Below are 25,277 nucleotides of genomic sequence, written 5' to 3'. Positions count from 1 at the left end.
ATAAATAGAAATTGTGTTGCATGTTAATATAGGACAAAAAATTTTTGTCCTAGATTAACATGCAACGTAACTTCTTTATTGTTGTTTGGCAGGGGTGTATAACCTGTACGGTTTTTCGGTAGATAATATAACGAACAACTTTGTATTATAAAGCAGTCGTGTGAATTTAATCGTATCTGGAATGAATTAAATAGTTACCTAGATGAGGTCGCGGCGCGGTTGGCGCGCGGTGGTACTGGGGCTGCGGTTGCGGTTGCGGCGTGAGCGGCGTGTGCAGCGCGGCCGCCGAGTGCGGCGCCGCGCCGCCGCCGCCCGGGCCCGCGCCGCCCGCGCCGCTCGCCCCGCTGTGCGCGTACCCGCCACCTGCTGGGCCCTGTGCCAGCACCACACCATGCAATATTATAATACCATCCACTTACAACTACAGAAATACAGGTAAAGCTCTTCAAAAGGGGGTAAAGAGGTTTCTTCAGGATCGGCAACTCGCGCGTAATACCCCTGGTATTGCAGGCGGTCAAAGGCTGCGGTAATTGTTTACCACCAAGTGGGCCGTATGCTTATTTGCCACCTAACGTTCGGTAGAGAACTTTTGGTATAAAAAAAATAGAAGGCTCATTTTACAAAGTATTTTCAATAAAAAGCAACTGTTTTATTGTTGTAGGCCACCGTGTGGTTCCGAACAGTAGAGTGAGCCACGCCTTACTTTCTCGTAAGTGGTAACTAAGACATAGATGGTTGTATAATACAATAATGTTCACTGAAATTTATGCGCCACCTCAGGTTTGTCTTTACCGCAAAAGTACACGTAAGTACATTTTTTCAGCCGCAGACTAGCATATCATAATCTAAATCGACTGCGTCTAAGAAAAATGTTTATTTTATCAGTAGAAATTTCTATAATAATTGATGTATGGATTTTATTTAGTTATTTATCAACCAACGAATTTGTCGAACTCTTGACAGAAAGGACATGATTAGGGTATGCATGATGCCATTATTTAAACAATCATGTAATGACAGGCATTGATGTCCAAATGTTGAATACATTGTTGAGGCCCTTCGAAATGGAAATTTTATATTTTATTATATTATACAGAAATAAAAAATGCCTGTTCCTCCAAATCTTGCTAACGTTTTTTTCCTAACGATGATAATGTTAAAAACTGAAGAGAATCCTAGTAAATTCCACTACAACCATAAAATTCCTACTGTGACGACAAATCCGAACATCATAAAATTTTCACTAATAGCGCGACAATATTATATCATATTCAAAATATTAACTAACAAAGAATTAAATGTCCCATCCATGTTTACTTACACTTAATTGGCGACTCAGCATCGGATTTTGTTGCGATGATGTGATTTTGTTTGTACCATAATTTGAACCCATTTGATCTGTAACATACGGAATAATAATTGGTAGAACTTTTTTAAGTCATAAATTTATTACTATTTAGTACACAAATACATAGATACGAATTATTCAACTAGTAGTAAAAAAAAACAAGTTTTTTTTTTATTATTATTATGAAAGCAAACGAGAAGACGGTCCACCTGATGACAAGCGACTAACTTCGCCCATGAACACTTGCAATTTGTAGGCATGTGTTTTGAAAAGTCCCATATTGTATTGAAAGCGGAAAACTGCAGAAGAGTGCCCATTCCATAACCCAGATGTTCAAGGTAGAAATGACTGGAATTCACAGATAGTGGAGGGGGTGTGCCAGTACTAGGTCGTATATATACGTATATTACTTGGAACACTCCCTATTAATAGTTACAAAATGAATATAGAAACACTTTCCCGCCTCAACCTCAGGGAATCCCAGCTATACGTCAGGGGGGGAATGGATTGTTAGTAATGTGATCTCACAGCCTAGGGTATTATCCCTAATACCCTGGGCTGTGAAATGGGGGGGGGGAGGATTGTTAGGGTTTTTTTTAATGGGTGAAAATGGCATGGTAGCCCTACCTGCGCTATCGGGATACACTGGCAAAGCACCAGTGAGGAATGATAGGTAAGGATGAAAAGACAGGTCAGTTAGCCCACGGTGAAGAACCCAACGATAAATTAGTCACGATAGTTTCCAGGGGGAACCGCATGGAGGTCGACCTGATAGGGTATATTGATAGAATTGGCGACTTACTCTCCCATTACTAACAATCACTTCCCCCGCGCAGGCAGGGTTACCATTCCATTATCATTCATTAAAAAAGAAGAAGCCCAGGATATATTATTAGCAATGGCTAACAATATACACTGTCAGCCCGACTTCCACACGGTTGCCCTTGAAAACTAAATAATAGCTGATTGTTGAATTCGTCACGATAGGCCAATTGACCTGCTGAGAATGAATCTCACCTATCATCCCTTATTGGTGCCCCGCCAACGTATACCGTTAATGCAGGCGGGACTACCATTCCATTTTCATCCATTAAAAGAAAGCCGTCGGTTAAAATGCGACCGTCGACTACGCGAACTGAACGACGTCATATGAAATCAAGTGAAATGAGTTAATATTGGGGTGTGCTCAAAGGTGTAAGCAGTACTCCATATGTGGGTGAACTTGAGTTTATAAAGCAAAAGTCGATACTGGAGACTGAAACACTTTCGCCTTATTCAGGACCTCAAATAAGTTGAAACCCAATTTTTCCTCCTACAGACATTTTATAATTACAATTTTATTATATTAGTAAGATTTAACCCCTTAATGCACATTTTTTAATCTATTTAGGTAAAAAAAAATATTTTTTGTGCAAATAATTATTATTTGAGCTTATTTTAACTAATTTATGCAAAAAAAAAATCCGAAAATGGCATAAATCTACCATCCAACGTGACAGATACAGACTTAAAATATTTGGAAAATTATATTTCTATATTAACCGTGATCCATACGGAGCTGTAATATTTTGAGACATATAAAATTACAGTGACCGTGACGTTCATGGAGCTGCACATTTCTGCCGGTAAACGTTGCAGGTATATGTCACGGAGGTGTACATTAAGCGGATATTATTAATTAAAAAAAAAATCTTATACTATACTCACTGGATGTGTGATATAAATGATGATAGTCCGCCGTGCGGGTGAGAGCTACATTTGGTGGTGTGCCCGATACGAGGGCAGTAATGGTAGAGCTCAGGTCTGGCTGCGGCTGCTCAGCAGCCTAATAACAATAGACATCAAAAAATTAATAAATAAAGGTAAAATGAGAGAAATCTTAGATATGTATAAATAGCTGTGTCTATAGAAATGTTGTACCAAAAGCAGGTAACATTTTTATTCATATGTATGTGAACAGGATTACCATAATGAAGATATGGGAGAAATTACACTGTAAGGTAAAAAATACAAATAAAAACAATACAAAATTGTTACGAATATATTTGAAAGAATGCTTTTTTATTATCTTCTTTTTTAAACAGGTGGCAAACAAGCATACGGCCAACCCGTTTTAGAGTTTATTACTGAATTACGCTTAAATGGCTCAAAGAATTTCGATAAAATTTAGTCTCAACACATAGGATACTTCATATATTGATACACGCTGGAAACGGTTAGTAAAAAATAAGTTAAACGAGACCTCTGGCGAGACGAGCATTTGTTGTGAGCGCTGCATCTGCAGCAGGCGCGCTCGATGCTGCTCAACCAGAGCGCGGCCACGGGCCACCTCCGCGGTCGGGTACATACCACCCACGCCGCTCACACTGCCCATGTTGCATGATCCCTGATAAATAAATAAAATAATAACATTTAAAGATCAGACTCCTAATATGCCCCTATATATATAATTTATTATCATATTATACCTAAAAGATAATATTTATTACCGTCTCTTTAGAACCATAAACCATGCAATGCGAAATGTTACAAGTTAGTATGGCTCTAAAGAACTTTGTAGCATGCGATTTTAGTATTTTTAGAGTGTTACTAGAATTAAACTAAAATGTATGTTGAAGATTATATTATCATAGGACTTAAAAATGTGGGAGTATAAGGAAAATAGAAGTTATAAACGATATATTGCAGTCCAAAATGTCATTTTTAGTTAGAAAAATATATATTTTAATAAGACACTAACCATGGTTTTGTCAGTCTCTTATCTTTCATTAACGTAAAAATTTCAGGAAATTTCCTTCTTAGTGCTCAACTAATTTATATAAGGAACTGATTATTGTGTCTGAATCATGATTAAACAACATATTTGTAGACTTGGCTGTTTGTCCATCCCCGCTGTCACCAGAACACCACCCAGATCGAGATGACAACGGTAGACAAACGACCTTACAATTATAGTTAAATCTTGTCTATTTAGGACAATGGATCTTACCGGACTTTGTACATCGTACACCGGGGGTGCTCCAGGACTTGACGCTACGGGACTCTTTGTCACAGTTTCACACTGCATCAAACTTTGTCTGATTGCATTGATTACAGCATTTTTCTCTTTCATACCCTGTAATTATAAAAATATTGTTATATAATATGAAAATACATCTATGTACAATACTCGCAATTGCATTCGGATTCGAAAATAAATATATTTTTTGTTGTATTTTTAATACAAACCTGATAGGATCTAATTTGTCGACTACTCTCTTGATCGATTAGCACGCTAACATCGGGCGCTGGCCGATCTGAGTCTGGCATATTGTCAATTACTTCGTCTAAAAGGTCCGATAAAGTTTGATCACTGGGCACTTCACTGTCACCGCCGCCACCGCCGCTTTGCGCCCGAGAACTGCCACTTCTGAAAACGTTTCGGAAATTGAAAACGTTCTAATCTTAATTACCTACAGCAGCTTATAAAATTTGACAAAACATATTTAGTATATGGTATAGAAGACAAATTTTCTATCAAAAAAAAAAATTTAAGTATAACAAAATATTGTTTTTATTCAGGAATCCAGAAAGGAAAAATAAAACAGCATCCAGAAAACTGTTTTTAATTAATTGTATCGATTTCAAATTCCATGTTTTCACCAAACATACATTATGTCTTGCAGTAGCTTCAAAGGTTTACCTTTGAAGGACAATCAATTATGGTACATTTTGCAACATGCGTTGTTAACGTCATCATTATAATTTTAAATAATCATTCGCCTACGTTCAGCAAGTGAAGTGCGTATATTGTACAACAATATTAATTTGTAATAAACAGTTTGAGACTTTAAAATATTAATATTTTAAATTTTAACAAGGATTTATCAATTTCAATATTTCTCAACCCTTAAATCGGATAAAACCTGACTTTCACTTGTCTCACGACAATCGTTTTTATTTATCACAGACACAACCTCTTTCGCGACAAAACAAATTTGGCCATCTTTACATCTGTAAGTTTAACTCGCACAAATAAATTACGTAGGACTGATCGATTAATAAACGATAAATTACATACAAATGTTTATATTTACTAATTTAACACTGAAAGTACTTACGTGAGTAAAATTTAAAGGTGTAAAGACGGCCTAATAGTAAAATGTGGTATACTGACGGTGGCTGATTGTTGTACATGTGATGCGGCGCCGTGTTGGCGTAATGCAGAGGGGCAGGTGCGGGCGCGGGCGGCGGCGGGTAGGGCCCGCGCGAGCCCTGCAGCACCATCTGCAGGTGGCTCTGCGCTGTGGACTCCGCCACGCCGCCCACGCCGCCCACGCCGCCCACGCCGCCCACACCCGCGCTCGACACTACGCCTGGCCCGCCGTTTACATTACTCGCACGGCTGCTGTTTGGAAATGTTAATACTTTACTGAAAACAGCAATTTACTGCACAGTAATATTGTATGCATGCATGCAGGCTAAGCTGAGTAGTTCCAGAGTGGTTTTACAAGGTCGAAGCTCCAACACAGCTTTTTTACAATGCTATTTATTCCTTATTTAATAAAAAAAAAATATGGAAATTTATAGATAACATAATGTGTAATATACCTATGTGTATATTTTACTCATAAAAATAAATTAAATATGACTTAGTCTACATAAATGTCGATGTAGGTTTATTTACTATCTCTTAATATCCTAATGACTACCAATAACTCATAAAATGTACTAAATATTTATACAGACTTTAATAGTATTCAAATGATGACATGTTGTTGTTTACCTATTAAGATAATTAAAAGCTAATTATACTCCAACGAAGTCATGTATACGAATAATAAGTAAATAATAAAATAGCTTACTGTGCGGGCCCCGTGAGTATGGTGGAGAGCGTAGAGTGATGATGCGAATGCCGCTGCTGCGGGCCCTGCGGCTGGTGCGGGTGCGGGTGCTGGTGCGAGTGCGGGTGGCCGTGCGGGTGCGGCGGCGGTGGCGGCGCTCGCAGCCGCGGCACGGGCGGGCCGTACGGCCGCAAATTGGGGTTCGGCAGCGGCAGCGGTGTCGTCGGTGTCGTTTGCTGCCGCGCCAGCAGCGACACCAGGATCTGATTCTTCTGGCACAGCGGGCTCATGCCGGCACTACTCGTCGCCGCCGGACTGGTTGCTGTCGACGACGGTGTCGACGATGCCACGGGAACGGCGCTTGAGGTGACCTGCAACATACTCAGTGGTCAACTTACGAAGACATACTGGTAACAATAGGTAACAATGACAATATAAAATTAAACAATTTTTATGAAATTAAATTCATTTAATTTCATTAAACTTTTAATTAAAATAACTGTTTTAAAATCTTTTTATATGACTTGGCGTGGTTAGCAGTACTGGTATCCTACAGACATGAATGCACAGTATTATTATTCATATTTATTATTTCTGAAGACAAGGGTGTTGTACCTCCATATTCATTTATTATTACATTAACTCTTAAGAAAAAAAGCCACTTACACAACACCTTTCAAATACAAGGCCTTCTAAATCTCATTCATTCCAATCGGCGTAAAGATTAAACGTTAAGACAGAAATCATCTTAGCATGTCTTGCCTACACATTTAATTGTGATATCTTATATATGAGTGGAAATAAATGTAAAATAATGTAAAAATTTCACCTGTTGATTTTCAAGCGTCGCTCTTTTGACATTCCCGGCCGCATTTTTATCTTCAAGTTTACGTTTGACCCCAGCAATTCTCTCTAAATAATCATTATTTTCTTGAGTTCGCCCATTGCCAGGTCCATTTGTGCTTGACAATAATTGAGAGAGCAATGCACTCGGTTGCGAAGTACTGCGTCCTTCGGAATTTCTTCTTTCTTCGGCATCCTCGTCAGACTTATCATTTAATATCTAAAAATAAAATTATCATTTTACACGATTGTAAAAATGTAATAAATATTATTCATCAGACACATTTTATAAACAACACTTACCCTCAACAGCACATCCGAGTTATGTGACTGTTGTAATGTGTGCTGCGCGGAAGAAGGGTGTGGATTATGGGGTGGATGTGGAGGATGCGGCGGATGAGGAGGATGTGGAGGATGCGGCGACGGCCGTGAATGCGTCTGTGCAGTGTGGAGCGGGGACATGGCCGCCGCGGGCGTGTGAGGTGTATGAGGTGTGTGCGGTGTGAGTGGGGTATGAGGAGCCGACGTCTCGCTGCCAGTTGCCTCTTCATCCTCCTGTTTGAGAAGGTCCTTTAAGATGCGATTGTTGGAATTCATCCCGCTGTCCGCGCAACTCGACATCGGTTTCTTACTAAGCAGAGAGCGCAACCGATTGGGTTCCTCGGGCGGCGGGGCGGCGGTGGCGGCGGTGGCGGCGGTGGCGGCTGCGGGCGCGGGGTGCGCGGGGTGCGGCGCGTGCGGCGCGTGCGGCGCGTGAGGCGCGTGCGGCGGGTGCGCGGCGGGCGCGGGCGCGGCGGCGGGCCCACCATCGCCCGGCGTCGCCGGCGCACGAGGCGTTTGTGGCGTCTGTGGACCCTCCGAGCCGCTTTCTTTGCGGTCCTTCGACTCTTCGCTCGACATATCTGTCAGTTGAAACGACGGCGGCCACGGGTCGAGGTCGACGAAGTCGTTGATCGAAAACTGATCCCCGGGACTCATCGGAGAACGATATCGGTTATCGCAACTAGAAGACTCTCCGTTGGCGACAGAAGACATAAGTGGTCCGCCGATAGTAGAACGGGGCTGATCAGCTTCGAGAAGGTCGAGATCTTCGTCGCCGAGCACGGTGTGTGTCGACATTATGAAATCAGACTCGCCCGAAGTCGGTTTAGCCCGAAACAGTCGCGATCGAGCGCTGACCCTAAGCCACGGCCGATCGACCGCGATACGTATACGAAAAGGGCCGCTGACACTCGGTGGTGCGGGATAACACACGGCTTGCTGTAGATGTGTAACCACACGAACACGATCAACACTTTCAATTAGTTCCAAATAGCGTGTACCCACGAGAGATACAGGAGAGTTTATATAATTTTCCACTCCACTTAAATCACAAGCTGAAAAAAATAAAATAAAAAACTTTAAGATCAGTAGATAAATAAAAGACCTTGATAGTGGTCACTCAGTATCTAGAAGTCACCAATTTTATTCCTAAGTTTATCACTCTTCCGCAACAATTGACTCTCCTATGATGTACTCATTGTCTGCAATATTAAATTTCCAACTTGCTTGACAAAATGTAACAAAATCAAGCGATACGTTTACCTCAAAGATGGTGCCGATAATTTGTAGAGACAATTTACTGACAGTGTCACTGCAGATGGGGTAGTTATAGGGCTACCAGATTAGGTTTACCCAACGTAAGATTAACTGCTCTTGTTATAAATTACGTAATTAATCTTCTCGCTTTTGTATTAACAACAACCTTTCAAATCTGATCCTAATTTATTATAAGGTTGAAACAACTTACACAGAATGATATAGTTGCAGTCTAATCTAAAGACGATATGATCAATTTGTTTAGCGCTGATGGCGGGCGGGCCGCCGTCGACAGGGAGAAGTGCGGCCGACGCGTCCTCGCAGCGCCGGATGACGCACATGACGGAGCCGGCCTCCTCCGAGGATGAGCCGCGCACTGGCGCAGCGTGGATCACTGCTTCCACGTACCTTAAATAACAGAGCGCCTCTTAATAATCTCACAAACATATAATGCATAAATAAGGCTATTATGGTAGATGTCGCAAGAGGCGAGAAGGGAGGACGAGGGATAGGCAGCAGCATCCCTCTTAAAACATCTCCAAAACCTAACTACGGTTGTCAATCCGCCTGCCAAGCATTACAACTACTGTCAAAACCCCCCAAGAGGGAGGACTACGTTTAGCAACGGACAGTTAAAGGCTTATATGATGAATATAACTAAAATATCCAGGAAAGCTCTTTTGACAAAACTCACAAGAACAGAAAAACTCAGATAAACATAAACATGGAAAAAAAAAACAAAACGCGGGAAAATTATAGCCCTTTCTTTTTATTGCTTTACACGACTACATATTACATGCATACTGCATCACCTATGCCCCGCAAATATTTTATGTTTAGTTTGAATGACAATGATAAATAGTATTACTTTTACATGGAGATTTTTTATTCTTCTTCCCTTGCCCTCCTTTAGTCTCCTCTTACGAAACCCACATTTCCCGTGAATGGGATGGCCTATTCTATGCCGAGACTTACAAGGAAGTTATTTATATTACTATTATTATAACAGAGAATCAATTATGGACATCTTTCTTTAGTACGAAAAGTATTTACGAGTAGCTATTATCGATCTGAAGATTTCGATATTATTGGCTTTTCATATTTACAACTTAGAATGGCAAACAAGTTGTAGTCCTCGTCTATAGGCGTGAAAGCGTAAAAAAATATTGCAAAATACATTTATTATGCTTTAACGTTGCCATTTCTGAGGTTAAGGTGTTATGCTTTCGTAACATCTAATTTCATTTCTATATACATATTCTTTTTATGTAAAATAAACCAAAATATCTTTGATCTACTGGTACTATATTCGCTACACTGCATAATGACTTACTGAAGTTAGAAAAACTATTTGGCTGTAGAAATCGTTTTAGAGTGTCAAATGATAGATGCATAGTATACAAAATATTATAAAACACATAATTTTCATCATTTGAGCCGCCCGCTTGTTTATTATTCTAAGTGTCTTAAAAGATATGTATTAAAATTAAAATTACAGTTTTAGAAACCGTCCACGTGCCTAAACAGCTGTACGGCAATTCGGGTTGCATTTGCTTTTTCGTGATAATTCAATCTTGTTCCTTGATAGATATTAGAAATGTTTAATCATTTTTTTATAATAAAAACATACACAGATGAAACAGTATTTTAAATATGCCAGATATTCTACTAATAAACGATCATTAAAATACCACTGAATGTTAAGGTAAATAGATTTAAACATTACGCATTCTTCCCATTTATATATACGTAAAATCTTTAAGTATATATCAATACAAATAGATACCTGTTGCTTTAGATTAAATTAAGTATAGTTAATAATTATTCTCTTTCATATCAATTGCTACGTTTATATATCTTTATATAGATAGGTGTAATCGACATCTTATCGTGCGTCCAACACGATTGGCTATCGGAATGAAATAGCAAAATATATTTATAAACAGATAATATTAAACTTGTATTATTATATCTAAAAAATAGTCAATCTCTATATTCTACTACATAGTTTCACATCATCCTGATAAAATTAGAAAAGATAGATAAAAATTAAAAGACGTGAACCGTTTTTTAATAAAGAAATATTAACTATTTGAAAATAATCGGAGCCCTACGATAATTAACTCTAGTTACAAAACAGGATTCCATATTTAATCCTAGAAGTTCTAAAAATACGACGCAAGTTACTCTTGTCCAGATTATGAAGATTGTATTCTATGTCCGTTATTTGGGAATCAAACTGTTTACAGTTACCATTTCTATTTATTGAAAGTTCTTTCAGTAGAACAGGAATACATAAATTAAAAATCTTATGTGAACGCGCCTCTTAATGTACACATATAGCTTACTCATCCTTCAATATGAGAATAGATTCCCTGTTGATGTCGAGCAATGTCGTGATAACTGACAATAAGGCATGTCAAACAAGTCTTCACAGTACAATCCGTTACATGACTTTAATATAAAAATTGGTGCGTAATAATAGATTCAAAATATATTTGTGACACACTGACCGTCCAACAACAAACAGCACAACCGCACAAACCGCCGACTTCAATTTTTTTTTATACAACTTAAAATGGCAAACAAGATGACGGCCCACCTGATAGAAAGTGGTAATCGTCGCCTATAGACATGAGCAGTACCATGGACATAACAAAGTATACTGTTTCGCCCATGATACCCCCGTCAAAACAGATTGACGCTCATTTCACAAAATTAACAGTTCCTAGTCTTTTTGGGGGAATTTGTTTAGTTTCATTAATGTTGTCATTAGATTTTGGCTTGGTACACCCTTTATGATTACCCCGTATAATCTAAAAGACACAAAATATAAGCGAAAATAAAAAAGGGTAATATGTATGCAAAATCATCTCCTTTATATTATGTAAGACTAACCAAGTATAAAATTTTCAAATTTAAATATAAAATACATAAATTGAAATAAAATATACGAAATAAATTGAAAAAATGTTCTATTAAAGTTCTATTTAAAATTAATATTCATATAACAAGCAAAATATATATTAAATACGAGGTATTTAATACGAAAACAGTTCAATGCTGCTCAAGGATGCAAATACGAATGGTTTTCACGACTGAGAATTATTTATATTATTTCGGTTCTCATTATGAAATTCAGGCTACTATACCCATGCCGATGCGGAAACCAAAAACAGAGACATTATTGTACACATCTGTTGGAAAGTTCAATTTATAAATGATAATCAGCATAATAACTTACCCAGATCCGTCAGTACCATTAGAGTTCTTGACAAGCAATCTAGCTTGAATAGCTTTAAACTTATCAGTCTCGCCTGCACTCCAGGCAAACGTTTGTATGTCTCTTAACAAGGGCTTTAATTTAGCTTGATCGTTGACATGCAAGAGAGAGAATATAGACTTTTTGTATAACTCCGTTCGATCCTGCAGAACAAGGTCCTTGATGTTTTCGGTTACACATTCAATTTCACCTTTTGAATTTATTTCTAGTAATACCCAACCGAGGCTCCCAGTGTAATGTTTAAGCGCCTAAAAAAATATTAGAACGTTACTATGTAATAAATATTTAATCAAATTAGCATATAATACAAAATTAATTAAATAAAAATTTAACCTATTTTTATAGAGTTATTAGCAATTTTATATGGAAATCATACGTTTCTGTGTTGAAACATTTACGAGTATACCAAGTCAAACTAGATACAAATACTAGGTTGCAAAATAAGTTACAGTTTTTCGCAAAAAATTACACAGTACAATTTACTCGAACAATACTCTAAATAAAACTCCATATCAAGCCACCTAGACAGCATGGTAATAATAGACTGCCTATATTTTCCACTCTCATTAGTGTCCAGCGATAAAATCCTAATGGTTATGTAAGAATCGATGGAGTTACTCAGGAGAAATAGATTCTTCCATTTAATAGTTTGTCTTTAGTAAAACACACCTCAATAAGCGTCGCAAGCTCTGAATAATGTAGTCCAGCCGTCAGAGGCTGGGGCTGCGTAGAGCTGACCTCACCAGCCTGGACAGGCGAGAGGCATTGGGCGATACGTAGTGGGCATTCGCTAGGGCACTGGCGCCGTCGTTTCAACACCTCCTGAATCTGACGAGTGGCCTCGCGGACGATGCCGTTTTTATCTGGCTGCTTGACTTCAGCCAAACATGTACCAAGGAGCTCCTCGAGCTGATTTATAGTTTCGTTTTCAAGTTCCCGTCTTTTCTTTTCGTTGTTACACTTATTTCTGTAAATCATAATTATTAAAAATTACAAATGAATACAGAAAAAAACAACAAACACAATTATGGGTCCACTTTTTTATATTTATAATTGTAGTCAATCAATATGAAAATTATTAGAAAATATATAATTCAGATTCATTCTAATGATAAATTTTATAAACATAGGTTTATTGGAAGTCACTTTTAAAATTTAAATTCAGTAGTTTGTGTAGTTTATATAAATAACAAAAACATGTAATAAGCAAAGTACGCGATTACTTTGTTGATATTGTCAGTAAAGATATATGTATAAGGAGCTATAAGTCCTATATACATATATCAATCAAGTGTTTTCTCAGATATGCACATTTAAACATTTTGAAAAAATATGTATACGATAGGTTATAAGAGTACAAGTGTAGAAGAAAAACAAGGTTCTAAATGTATAACAATAGGTATATAACATTTTAAATAGAACGATAAGATTTGGATTGTGCATAGACTTAGATGGAGATATCTGAAGACTGTTGTCATTTTAACTTACTGAATAATAAACAGCACGAAACACATATCACAATATGTAAAAACAGGATTTTTAGTGATGTATACCATTAGTTTAAAAAAAAAGGAAATATAATCATAAAATCTGGTCCCATCTTTGTTTTGATCAGAAAATTAACACAATGTAAATAATCTCTTATAGTTATTTTTTTTTTATTATTATTATTATGAGTTGTCTATAAGATCAATAACATGGATAATAAATATAATGTACGTGGTCTTTACTTATTATACTATAAACACCTACATTATCAGTGATCAATGATAATTATATATATTCATATATATGCGAGGAAAAAGTCAATTGCGTGAAAACGAATGTAAGTACAGTAACAATTAAAAGTATTTGAGCAACTTAGCAGGTTAAATAATTCTACTATCCATTCAAAGTTAATATCAAAATGTATATCATCGAAATGTAAAATATTATCATCATATACTTTATTTAATTTTTGCAGGTATCAAATGAAAACTACAATCAGATAAACTGTATAGTATTAAATGGAGAAATCAAAACACAGGCTACTAAATTATCTGCATTCCCTGCTACAAGGCATAGTATTATATATAAAAAAAAAGGAATATCATGTGTTGGTAGCATGATGTAATTATAAAAATAAAAATTACATTTCTAAACCGTGATGCTTCTTTGATTCGTGAGACGAATTATGGGGATGAATGAAACAGAAGTATATTAAAGAAGTCTTCGCCACTGTCTATTTATCCGTAAAATACCTTGCCAGATCATAATCTTTAAAATTATCATCTGTTTACTATTTCATATTATTACGTATTTATGATTTATATTTAAATGGTGTAATAGTAGCAAAAACACAACAAACAAATATAGAAATATAGTTGTTTGCTAACTCTATTTTCTTTTTATAACATTTGTTGGTAACAATAGGAAATGTATATCGAGTTAATGACAGGACCAATTAAATACTAAAAGTCACACTAAAGATATTACTAACAGATATAAATGCCGCGTATTCCTTTAAAAAAAACCAACAATTTGTACTGGTACTGGTCTCAGGAAATATGGACTAGCTACTCGTATACAGAGACATTTTATATGTATATCATACGTGCGAAGACGGGGCAGGTTAGATAGTATATGATAATTATATTTATTAGATAATTTAGTGTCTGTATTGGGTTTCCTTTACCATACTTTATGATATTGAACTTATTACATTTGGGGACGTTTAAATATTACGTGAAGCAATTTTTGAGGATGTTTTACCTTCCCTCCTCCATGTAATACACCGTAACATTTTTCAGTACTCCTCCCCCCACCCCCTGAATAAACACTACGTAAGACTCAACTGACCATTTTTACTTAAATGTCACAACACTAACGAATACCAAAATAAAAATGGCGTACATACAGCTGATGGATTCCCCGTAAAACATAAAAGAACAGGGTTGCCAACTTGGGAGATTTTAATTCCATACTTTACTATTTAAATAAAACAGTTACGTAGTACGGTTTTTGTAACGCATCGTAACGTTTTATAAGACAAAATTGCGTCACGTAATAATACTTGAACGCCCTTTTTATCGCAACAAACTGACAATATCATTTTAACAATAAATATGTACTGAATTAATAATAAATACTGAAAGCGTCGTGGTTAATAGTTTATTATACCGAATTATAAATCGTCAGATTGAGTGTTTTTTATCAAGCCGATAGCCTAACTACAGCAATTGCTGATGCCACTCTCGTACTGTTGTTTTGACTAATGAGTTACACGTTTATGTTAAACTTTTTACAATAGCTCGACATCATATTACACAAGAACCATATGACAATCCGTTGTACAATACGTGAACAAAATAGAATCGACCCGTGAATAAACCAACAATTCACGAGTCAACCATTCTATTTCAACCTAGTAACTGCTTCTTAACATGTTTGTTGATTAAGATACAAGACAGTAGGAGGGAGACTTTGTACAAAAGTCGATTGCTTGGGTACCTCTGTCCCATTCGTGTTTCAATCGTGAAGTAGTTATGTTTGCATGGCTGTGTTTCGGTTTGAAGGGTGGGATATGGCGTGAATTTAGTGGGTACAGAGGAATAACACCTGAGTCCTAGCATGGTCCTGGAATGGCAACGCATGGGGGTATCATGGGCGAAACAGTATACTCTGTTATGTCCATGGTACTGCTCATGTCTATAAGCGACAGTTACCACTTTCTATCAGGTGGGCCGTCAGCTTGTTTGCCATTCTAAGTTGTATAAAAAAAAGTTTCATTTTTAAATGATATACATGTATTTCACATAATGTAATTTAGTAAAGTTACCAAACTTGGATATGTACAAAAAATATGTATTGCATTCATAATATAATGATGTACATAACCTTAGATCATTCCATATATTATGCTGACGTCCACGTACTGCTTCACCTACTTGACTCTTAGTTTACATGACGTTTTCGTTTCCGCTTCAATGTTCAAAAGACTAATCTTTTACTATAGCTAGGTGTTGCACACGTACTCTCTTTCGAACCCATTAACCCGTTTCCTTGGAAATTTCGAGAAATTCCATCTCAGTAGTGCTCGTCATTATAATACATATCTAACTTTTATAATAAATTCCTATCGACAATTTGAACTTCCCTGTATGTTAGTTAGCATTAGTTTTATTATTTATACAGTTTAAACCAACACAAATTAGATTCTTTCGAAATAGAGGCATACACATATGGCTCTACTTCGAAAATAGTTGGAATAAAAAATAATACCGTTGACATGCAACCATAACGGATCGGATCTCAATGCTAAAACTGTTTATCAAATTTAAAATTATATTAGTAGGTATTAATTACCAACTGAATGATTAAAATATATTTATATACACAAGTAAATAACACAATAAAGCAGAAAATTGCAAAGTAATAAAATAACAGAAACAAAATCTTATTAAGTATTAGTTTATATTAGTTACATTATATTCTCGAAATTGACAAATCAAAGGGTTGAAATTAATTCCAGTACCATCGTAGTTGATGACATATCATTATTTATAATAGCCACAGACTGTATAACTATGTCAGCTTATTTCACATACTATTTCATTGTAGTCTAGCAAATCAGTTCTAGAATTTCTACAACTACTTTTTATTTTAAAATTCTGTGTATTCTTAGCGTTTATTATTTTTATTTTATACTAGTTTTTACCCGCAACTTCGTCCGCGTGAGATGTGTTCACTGACCGGGATAAAAAGTAGCCTTGTACATCCCATATAATACATGTATATCAAATTTCATAATAATTGGTTAAGTTGTTAAGGCGCTAACACGTAACAAACAATGAAATTAACTCACTTTAACATTAATAATATTAGAAAAGATATTAAGTATCGTATCTAAATAAATGACGATAAAAATATTAGTTTCATATCAGCGCCTTTTTCAAAACTTATAAAACATTCGTTAGTGAAATTTCACATCAAGGAGTATGTCAGGGATAGATGATCCTTTGTCAATACTTTCAAAGATACAAATCAGATCGGGCAGAACTATTGCAGTTATTGTTTCGATTATTTCACCTACATTAAACTTTGTGAAATTTAGCTGTTTACTGTAGCTACCGTATGCTGTTTATACATTAATAAAAAAATATCAGCGCATGTAACATTTAAATTCTAAATGTAATTGTAAAATATTATATACTCGTATTCAAAAACGGAGAAGGTTTTCAAATTGATTGTATATTTTGTATTTTTGTTACTTTAACTCCGTCAAATTATAAACCAATTTAGAGAATTATTTTATATTTTTTATCTGAAAGAATGTATTTTCAGATTCATCCCATAAAAAAATTTTACCAAATTCAATTCAGGGGTTTAGTTTCTAATCCATTGGTTTTGTCACGGTTGAAATAGGCTTTTTTTTTTGTTTTTTTTTTTGGGGACAAAATAGCAAATTATTTAATATTGTTTAGGCAACAGTATTTAATCATTTGTTTTGTACTGCTAAAAAACAAATAAATAATACTTTAAGATTTAAAAAAATCAATTTTGACAAATTAAAACTAATATGAGAGCAACCCAATAAGTAACTGATAGTAATACAATCAATAATACTTAATACAAATAAATCATCATAATCATCATCATTTCAGCCATTATCCGTCCATTGCTAGACATAAGCCTCCCCCATAGACTGTTATTAAGAACGATCCTGATCCACCTGCATCCACTGATTCCCTCAATCCAAATAAATGTCAGGTAATAACTATTGTTAGCACTAAACTTATATCCAAAATAAATATGTCAAATTTGTTTCTGCATTTTGAGAGAACCGTTATTTCATTCTGTCCAAAAGTCAAGAACCTGAGTCTGTTAACTGGACCTTTGAAAGCATTTTCTAAAGTCTGAAGTGTGTCACAGAATTACAGGTATACAACGTACTCTTTACCGCTTTAAATTTTATCTTCCTCCTTCCACTAAATTACTCCTTATCTAATCCCTAATACTTTCGCATTTTAATTATGCCGATGTGTCTTACTAACATCTTGCAAGAACAGATACATAAGTTGGATTGTTTTCTTAACAACTGTATTCGATTCATCTTTGGGCTACGGAAGTAGGACCACGTTTCTAAGTTTCGCACTCAAATGGTTGACCATTCGTAACCGCAGAGATACGCGTATCGTTTGTACACAGTTCTCTATCATCAATAATACTTCCACTTCCACTTATTTGAAAGATTATTATTATTATATTATTATTTTTAATATTTATACTTTTCAGTTCACGAAAGACTGGGAATCTTTCGTAATCCCTTTTCAACTTACAATCTTTTTGCAACACCACACGTCATTCTAGATTTATCTATGTCCAATGCATTCATTGTCACTGTCATAAGTTTAGAATAGAAAACCTGTGAATCTGCGAATCGCACCGAATAAAATAGTTTAATTTATCTGTTGAATCAATAATTTCAATTCTATATTTTACTCAGTAGTTAAATAAATATATCACAACATATCTATCATCGTGTTAATATTTATTAAAGTAGGTATATGTATGTATATATTTTGTATATATTCATGTTATTCGGTATGATATTTATTATCATGTCAATATATTAATAGGTAAATTTAATTTTTTGTGTAATATAATAGGTGGCAGGTAGAAAATGACACACAGCATTATCAGTTGTACACACGTCTTATTTGTCCCTTACAAAACATTAATTTTGAGAGGTTTATTTTTTCATATTTTTTCGTTAACCTAATTCTGTCTTCATTTATCTTTATATAGAACAATATTGTTAGTCACATGGAGCATTGTTACCTGAAAGCCAATGATAGCATCATAGACTAATTTTGTCAAGAAACATAGAATATGAAAACATACTTCAACTATAGAAACATTGAAAATATTATATTTTTTAACGTTATGAATTCAAGATTTAGACTAAATTCCCCAGTAAATAAAGGTCAATATTACACCCATAGCCATTTCGAATTATCAATGTAAATTATTACCTAAAATAAACGAATTGATATTGTATGTAATCTGAGACAGGTTACAATATCGTTGATAGGCAAGATGAAAATGATTCTAATCTCTGATCGTTTAAAATGATAACACGGGGGCGATTCTGAAACGCCATTTCTCTAAACCTATCTTTATAATTTCAATTAAAGAACTCTGATATTCTAGACTTTGTTTACTAACTCCTTGTATGTGGTGTCGGTAAACTGATTTTGTTTTAGGTCATTTAGGTGCTTCGCTAAAGTCAAAGATAATCCTTTTTTTAAGAGACGTTTGCTATTAGTTGACTGAAAATGTCGACTGTTAGTAATATACATCAAGTTTGATATCAATATTTTACAAACCATATATGCTATAGTGTAGCATAATCATACCGGAGCTATCTCTGGTTCAGATAGTTATACAAATAAATCGAGTAATGATAGGCGAGATCAACGTCTAAACGTACATATCGAAGCTGAGAATGTGTCATTTTATTGATACACTGATTAATTGAATAATTATATACTTATTCCATACTTTACTCTTTTTTCTATTGAGAAACAATTTAAATACACAAATAGTGTAAGGTGTGAAATGTCTGAAAAAGCAAACAAAATAAACCCCAAAATATAAAAACACCTAAACACATTATACGTACATTTGAGATTGCGGTTTATTGTCTGACTTTTTTCTTATCTTCTTAACCGGCGCTGTCACGCTCATCTTGCTTTGCATCCCCCTCCATGTGTCTCCCAGTTGGAGTTCACAGGATTCAACTCTACAGAAGCAGCAAAAAAATAAGCTATTAAAAACTTTTAAATGATTAATGATTACTAAATATAAAAAACAATATATTTAAAGTAAATGGAGTGAATTTGTATATATATATTTTTAACACTTACTATGTAAAAGTGGAATTTATTAATTTAAAAATGTAATAAACATGCTAATAATTAAAAAAGAGAATAAAAATAATTACTTAATGACAGTATTTATTTCGCTATCTGAACATGAAAAGCCATTTGCAACTCATTTAATCTATCTAGGTACCTATCTACATGAACGATAGACAATTCAAACAATTCCCCAATCACTTATAATTATTGTTGTACAAATGTATGATGACTCATATCTGTTTAATGCCGTTGAGGTAGCTGGGTATTTGTTTATTCAAGTTTTTATATTATAAAATATCCATTCAATGGTACCTAATACGTTATTTGCTTTTTTGAAACTTCAACTTGATGTACATAATCGTAAAAGAATAGCTTGATATCAAGGAATACCTAGTTATGTTCACATTGACTCGACTCATACATATCAAATGCCAAGTACAGAGCAAGCTAACTGAAGCTTAATGCGAAACAGGGACAGAGATACCAGTTGAACGCCTACCGAGGAGCCCCACTACGCAACCTCACTGCGACGGCCGCGCAACCTTGAAATAATAATGTTCGGAATAACAACAACGCGCCATAAGCGTGACCAGAAATAGTATAATAAAATAATTCTCGAAAAATTTTGAAGCCTTCCTAGCACGGCTAGCACCTACATCCTGTGTGTTTGGGACGTTCTTTTGTTTATATGTTGCGCTACATGTATGGAACAAAGAACAAACGAGAAATACCAAAAGCCGGAAATGATGCCGACAAACTGGGTATAGAGGTTCTACTACCTATGTATTACACGTAATGTATTTGTGCCCACATTAGTCTAAAATCTCGGTATAATAACTTTTCTACTTATCTATCCACAGAATATTTTATATCAATTATTTTTACAATAGAAGGCATTACAAATATATAAGATTAAGATGATTATACAAACGTCGATCATGTTATAACAAAAATTTAACACCTACCTAATAAAAAAGAAGTTAGCGACTACAATCACGACAGTTGACACTCGAATCCAAATAGGTGAAAGTTGGTATCGTAAGTGTCCGCGGATAAAGGTTTCGCTTTTTCAATTGTTATTCAACAGGTATTCGTCATTGGGTGCCTAACTGCATCTCATAATTATTATTTCGGTGTGTCAAATAAAATATTTGTTTATTGGATGAACCCGCTAATATAAAAAATAAAGCCAAGTTTCACATTTTAATATACTTAAAAAATTATTCCGGAATTAAAAGTGATTATAAGAAGTAGGACAAGGGCAAGATGGATGGAGACGTATACTATTAAATTTACAAGAACATTTGGAAACATTCGACTACAAACGTCACTGACGAGACTAGTGCAAATTTGGATGAACGTGATCTATCTTATTATCGTATTTTACATAGTGCCTACATCTTGAATTTTGGTACCTACATCATCATTTGATAAAACAGCTAGCCTTTATATATTTAAATAACACATACTTCTTCAACAAAAAGAATATTTACTAACATTGATTAATAAGATTAATACACTGTTAAACTATATGTACATAAACTGAAGATATCTTCACGTAAGGCATAAATATGTGGTCTGCGTCACAAAACGGACAAGTGTACGATATACGAGGTCTGTCCGGAAAGTTCGTATAAAAGTGTTCTGGAATGCGAGAAAGAGGAGTGGGGAGGCCAGGTAAGCGCAGGACCCCTTCCTTATGTCCCTAACAATGCTTCAGTTCTGGTCTGACCGCCGTGCGGTGCGAATTGGCTTGTCACGCCATCTGTGAAGTTACCTCTTAACGAAACCCCGTCGGCATGGAGCCCGCTTCCGTTGAAGAGCAGCGCGTCGTAATCAAGTTTCTCTCGAAACTCGGCAAGAATGGCCGTGAAATTTTTGCCGATCTCAGAACAGTTTATGGGGATGATGCTGTGAAGGAACCAACCGTCCACAAGTGGCTAAAAAGATTCAGAGAGGGCCGAGACAATGTTGATTGTTTTTTTCGATGTTCGGGGGATTGTCCATCAAGAATTCGTCCCTCCAGGCCAGACAGTTGATGGAAAATTCTACGTCGATGTGCTCAGAAAAGCTCGTGTGGCACGAGTTCGTCCAGAATTGGCGCGAGAGGGGCGTTGGATTCTTCACCACGACAATGCCCCTGCCCACACCTCTCTTGTTGTCCGTGAGTTTTTGAGTAAAAAATCCATTACGGTGATACTACCCCGTGTGACTTCTTCTTGTTCCCAAAAACCAAATTGGTACTTCGGGGGCGGCATTTGGGGGACAAAGATAAAAAAAGCTACGACGGGGCAGCTGAGAAACCTACAACCAGAGGACTTTCAAGGAGCCTTCTCACAGTGGAAACGGCGTTGGCACAAGTGCATTATGTCACAGGGGGAGTACTTTGAAGGGGATAAAATTGATTTACCTGAATAATTGTAAAATAAAATTTTTAAAAAACTTTTATACGTACTTTCCGGACAAACCTCGTACAGGTAAATCACATTGACAAGCACATCAGATAGAAAGAGAATTGCGTAGTACTACAAGCTCTAAACAGCCTGAATTAATACTCTCCTAAAAGAATAATAATAGGTATGTATGTCATATTAGTTTAAAACAAAACAAGCTTTTTAGGGAAAAGTTCGGATATTTATATACTTTCAGTAACAATAACGTGCAAACAAGTAAATGATCACCAGATAATCTTTGACGCATTGGTATGTATAACCAAGGATGCATTTAAATAAAAAATATCAATTATTTAAAAAAAAAATGTATTAAGAGTACCGGAGCCATTACATAGTAAACCGTGGCATTAGCCGCACAATTCGTGAACAATCAACCATTTTCATGAAGAATCATTTGTTCCTTACACAATAAATATTTTTTTTAATAAAATGTTTTATTTATTTCCTCACATGCTACGATACTTTTAGATCCAAACAAGGTATAAATTAAAAAAATTGAGAATAATGCCAGCATTATTCTCAATTTTTGAAATGCCTTGTTCTGGAACATGATAAAATTTTAAAAACAAGTTCGAATTTTATTAAGTTTATTTTTACGTCTATAATAGTTTATGTTAAAAATGTACCGAAGAAGAAGTCAAGTCTTGTTAATGGGCGTGTTACCTAGACGAGTAGTACGAAAAAAGAGTGTTGATAAAATAAGAGTAATGTGTAAGGAAAAGGGTTTTTGGGACTAATTTCTAATGCAAATTTTTTAATAAATTTGCCTTATAAGAAGAGAAAATGCCAAACATATAAATTGGTAAATACTTAAAATTTTAATTCCATAGTTCACACCTTACGGTTTATAAGAGAGACGTAAAGGTTACACCGACCGTGGCCGTCGAGATGTTTAAATTTGATTTTTATATCTTCAATAGCTTGAGGTTAATCAATCAGAAGTTGTAACAATTGCAATTTTAATGTATTTTTAACGTTGTGTAAATCAGTAAATATATCCATAGTGGAGATTTTTAGGTTTTGTATTAATAGTTTAATTTTTCTTTAATATCAGTCTTCATATAACTGTTGTCACCTTTCAATTACGTAAAGTTGTCAATGCACACTCAATTTTACCTTAATTATATATTCGTTATACCACAATGAAACGAAAAGTGAACAGGTAGCTTATTTCTAAACTATAATATAAGGTAGAATTATTTCTAAACTATACAAAATATTGTAAATAATATAAAAGCGCATCAGTAGCTTTTCAGTTTAATAACAAGTTATTGATAGACTTTTATTATTACTGATAAATGATAAATTGATATTATCTAGCTCTGCTTGGAACTATCATATATGTACAATTACAGTAAAATTTTTTTTCTTTATTCAGTAATAAACAATATTCTTTCAGAAGACAGTTCTCTCGCTATTTAATATAATTAATATTTCATATCTGGAGAGCTGTATTCATGATTTATTCTCCTGTAATTTATAACATTATACCGACGCAATGTTCTTTTAATCCTTACATTTTTTCTGCCAAACTTTATTCAAAATTGGTTGAATAGTTTTGCAGAGATAATACTTAGCTCTGCAATAAAAAAACAGCATCTCCAATCCTGATTATATGAGACCAATACTAGAATACAATACACAAAAAACACATGAATTTGATACTTTCACATTTGTAATATTAGTAGACATTAGTATAAATTAACTAGTTGCCCGCCCCAGCTTCACATAGGTTACGATTTTTTGAGTTCTTTCATATAAATCTTATCCTGATAATGACACAAAAAATAATCACAACAAAAAAGAATTAACCAATTAAGTACAGCCGTTCAGAAGCGATGCGTTTACATACATTCGGCAATTTTTATTTACATAGATTACCGCTGGCGACTACAATAATATCCTTTTACCTTTATCTCATAGCAGTATTATGTATATTTCATAGTTTTTTTTTTTTTTTTTTTTTTTTTTTGTTATAATTTCATTCACACATCTTTAGGGCGAAATGTTTGATATTCACGTTATTGCCATTTTGAACTTAGATTGGAATTTTGTTTTAGTACTGAACCTCCTTCACTCCTTCTTAAGAATCATAGCAAAAACTTAATATTTTTTTATATTCTGCATACATTTATAGCTAAAAGTATTAAAAATATCATTAAGAGTCGGTAATTTTATAAAATAGTTCACAGTTGATAATTATAAAACTATTAAGTCCATATAAGCATCACCTTTTCCTATTCAAGAAATCGAGTTGTGACGAAGTAAAGCAAGTTGTAATTACTCAGATAAAGCGAATTAAAGACAAGGATATTGTTATGCCAGTGTACCAAATTTCATTCAAATTTGTTTAGCCTTTTAAACATAATAGAGTAGCAAACATATACATTTTCACCAAAGAATCATGGATCGAAAAAGGAAATCATCCCTTATTTAACACAATTAGATGATGAATTTAGAGAAATACAAAAAGTAAACACCACTATTTTTATGTAAGTGATATATGAATAATTTTAGGTAAATCGTTTATAAAAAATTACACTTTCTTATACAAATTTCCACCCTTATTTTTCCCTCCTAAGGAGCCGAACTTAAAAAAATCCTTAGTTATTACTTGTATGCGTCATAAAAGAAACCTGCTGACAAAATTAGTCTAACTTTAGTAGTTAGAGCTGTGCACTGATGAGTCAGAGTCTGGATTATTCTCTTTACAGTACAGAGTATAGATAAGACGTCTTCTAACAGACCTATTTTAGCAATTAGTGTTTGACCACTTTCTTTCTAATTAGAGTATTAATAAATATTATTAATTACACTCTATATTCCTTCCTTTTGGAAGGAATATGGAAGGCAACACACCTGCAATTCCTCTAGTGTTGCGGGTGCCTATAGACGGTCGTTATCACTTACCATCACGTGAGCCGAATATGCTCGTTTGTCCAATATGTTATAAAAAATAAAAACACAAATAGATTATATTGCATAGTTACTGACCTAGTCTATCATATTTCATCACAAACATCAAAAAGGAAGAAGTTCTGAAGTTGC

General features: G+C 35.0%; 1 protein-coding gene across 9 annotated transcripts in view; it reads right to left on the bottom strand.

Annotated features, from left to right (window-relative positions):
• LOC113516935 (uncharacterized) overlaps window positions 1-25,277 on the bottom strand; it is a 68,056-nt gene that overhangs the window by 14,586 nt on the left and 28,193 nt on the right. For 5 of the 9 annotated variants that reach the window (XM_052899597.1, XM_052899594.1, XM_052899599.1 and 2 more), the window contains 14 exons: window positions 19,539-19,658; window positions 12,545-12,842; window positions 11,837-12,123; window positions 8,804-9,000; window positions 7,318-8,390; window positions 7,001-7,234; window positions 6,193-6,542; window positions 5,505-5,735; window positions 4,577-4,757; window positions 4,338-4,463; window positions 3,591-3,734; window positions 3,056-3,173; window positions 1,322-1,398; window positions 199-373 (listed from right to left, as the gene is read on the bottom strand). In XM_052899597.1, coding sequence (XP_052755557.1) covers window positions 199-373; window positions 1,322-1,398; window positions 3,056-3,173; window positions 3,591-3,734; window positions 4,338-4,463; window positions 4,577-4,757; window positions 5,505-5,735; window positions 6,193-6,542; window positions 7,001-7,234; window positions 7,318-8,390; window positions 8,804-9,000; window positions 11,837-12,123; window positions 12,545-12,842; window positions 19,539-19,658 — 3,611 coding nt within the window. The remainder of the gene's footprint in view (window positions 1-198; window positions 374-1,321; window positions 1,399-3,055; window positions 3,174-3,590; window positions 3,735-4,337; window positions 4,464-4,576; window positions 4,758-5,504; window positions 5,736-6,192; window positions 6,543-7,000; window positions 7,235-7,317; window positions 8,391-8,803; window positions 9,001-11,836; window positions 12,124-12,544; window positions 12,843-19,538; window positions 19,659-25,277) is intronic. The other 4 variants (XM_052899595.1, XM_052899601.1, XM_052899602.1 and 1 more) reach the window with 2 other exon arrangements.

This window comes from Galleria mellonella, unplaced genomic scaffold (assembly GCF_026898425.1).
Source record: "Galleria mellonella isolate WM207_F2 unplaced genomic scaffold, CSIRO_AGI_GalMel_v1 utg588, whole genome shotgun sequence".
Taxonomy (NCBI): Eukaryota; Metazoa; Arthropoda; class Insecta; order Lepidoptera; family Pyralidae; genus Galleria; species Galleria mellonella.
The sequence above is the reverse complement of the archived record's forward strand: the minus strand, read 5'-3'. Positions and strand labels throughout refer to the sequence as shown.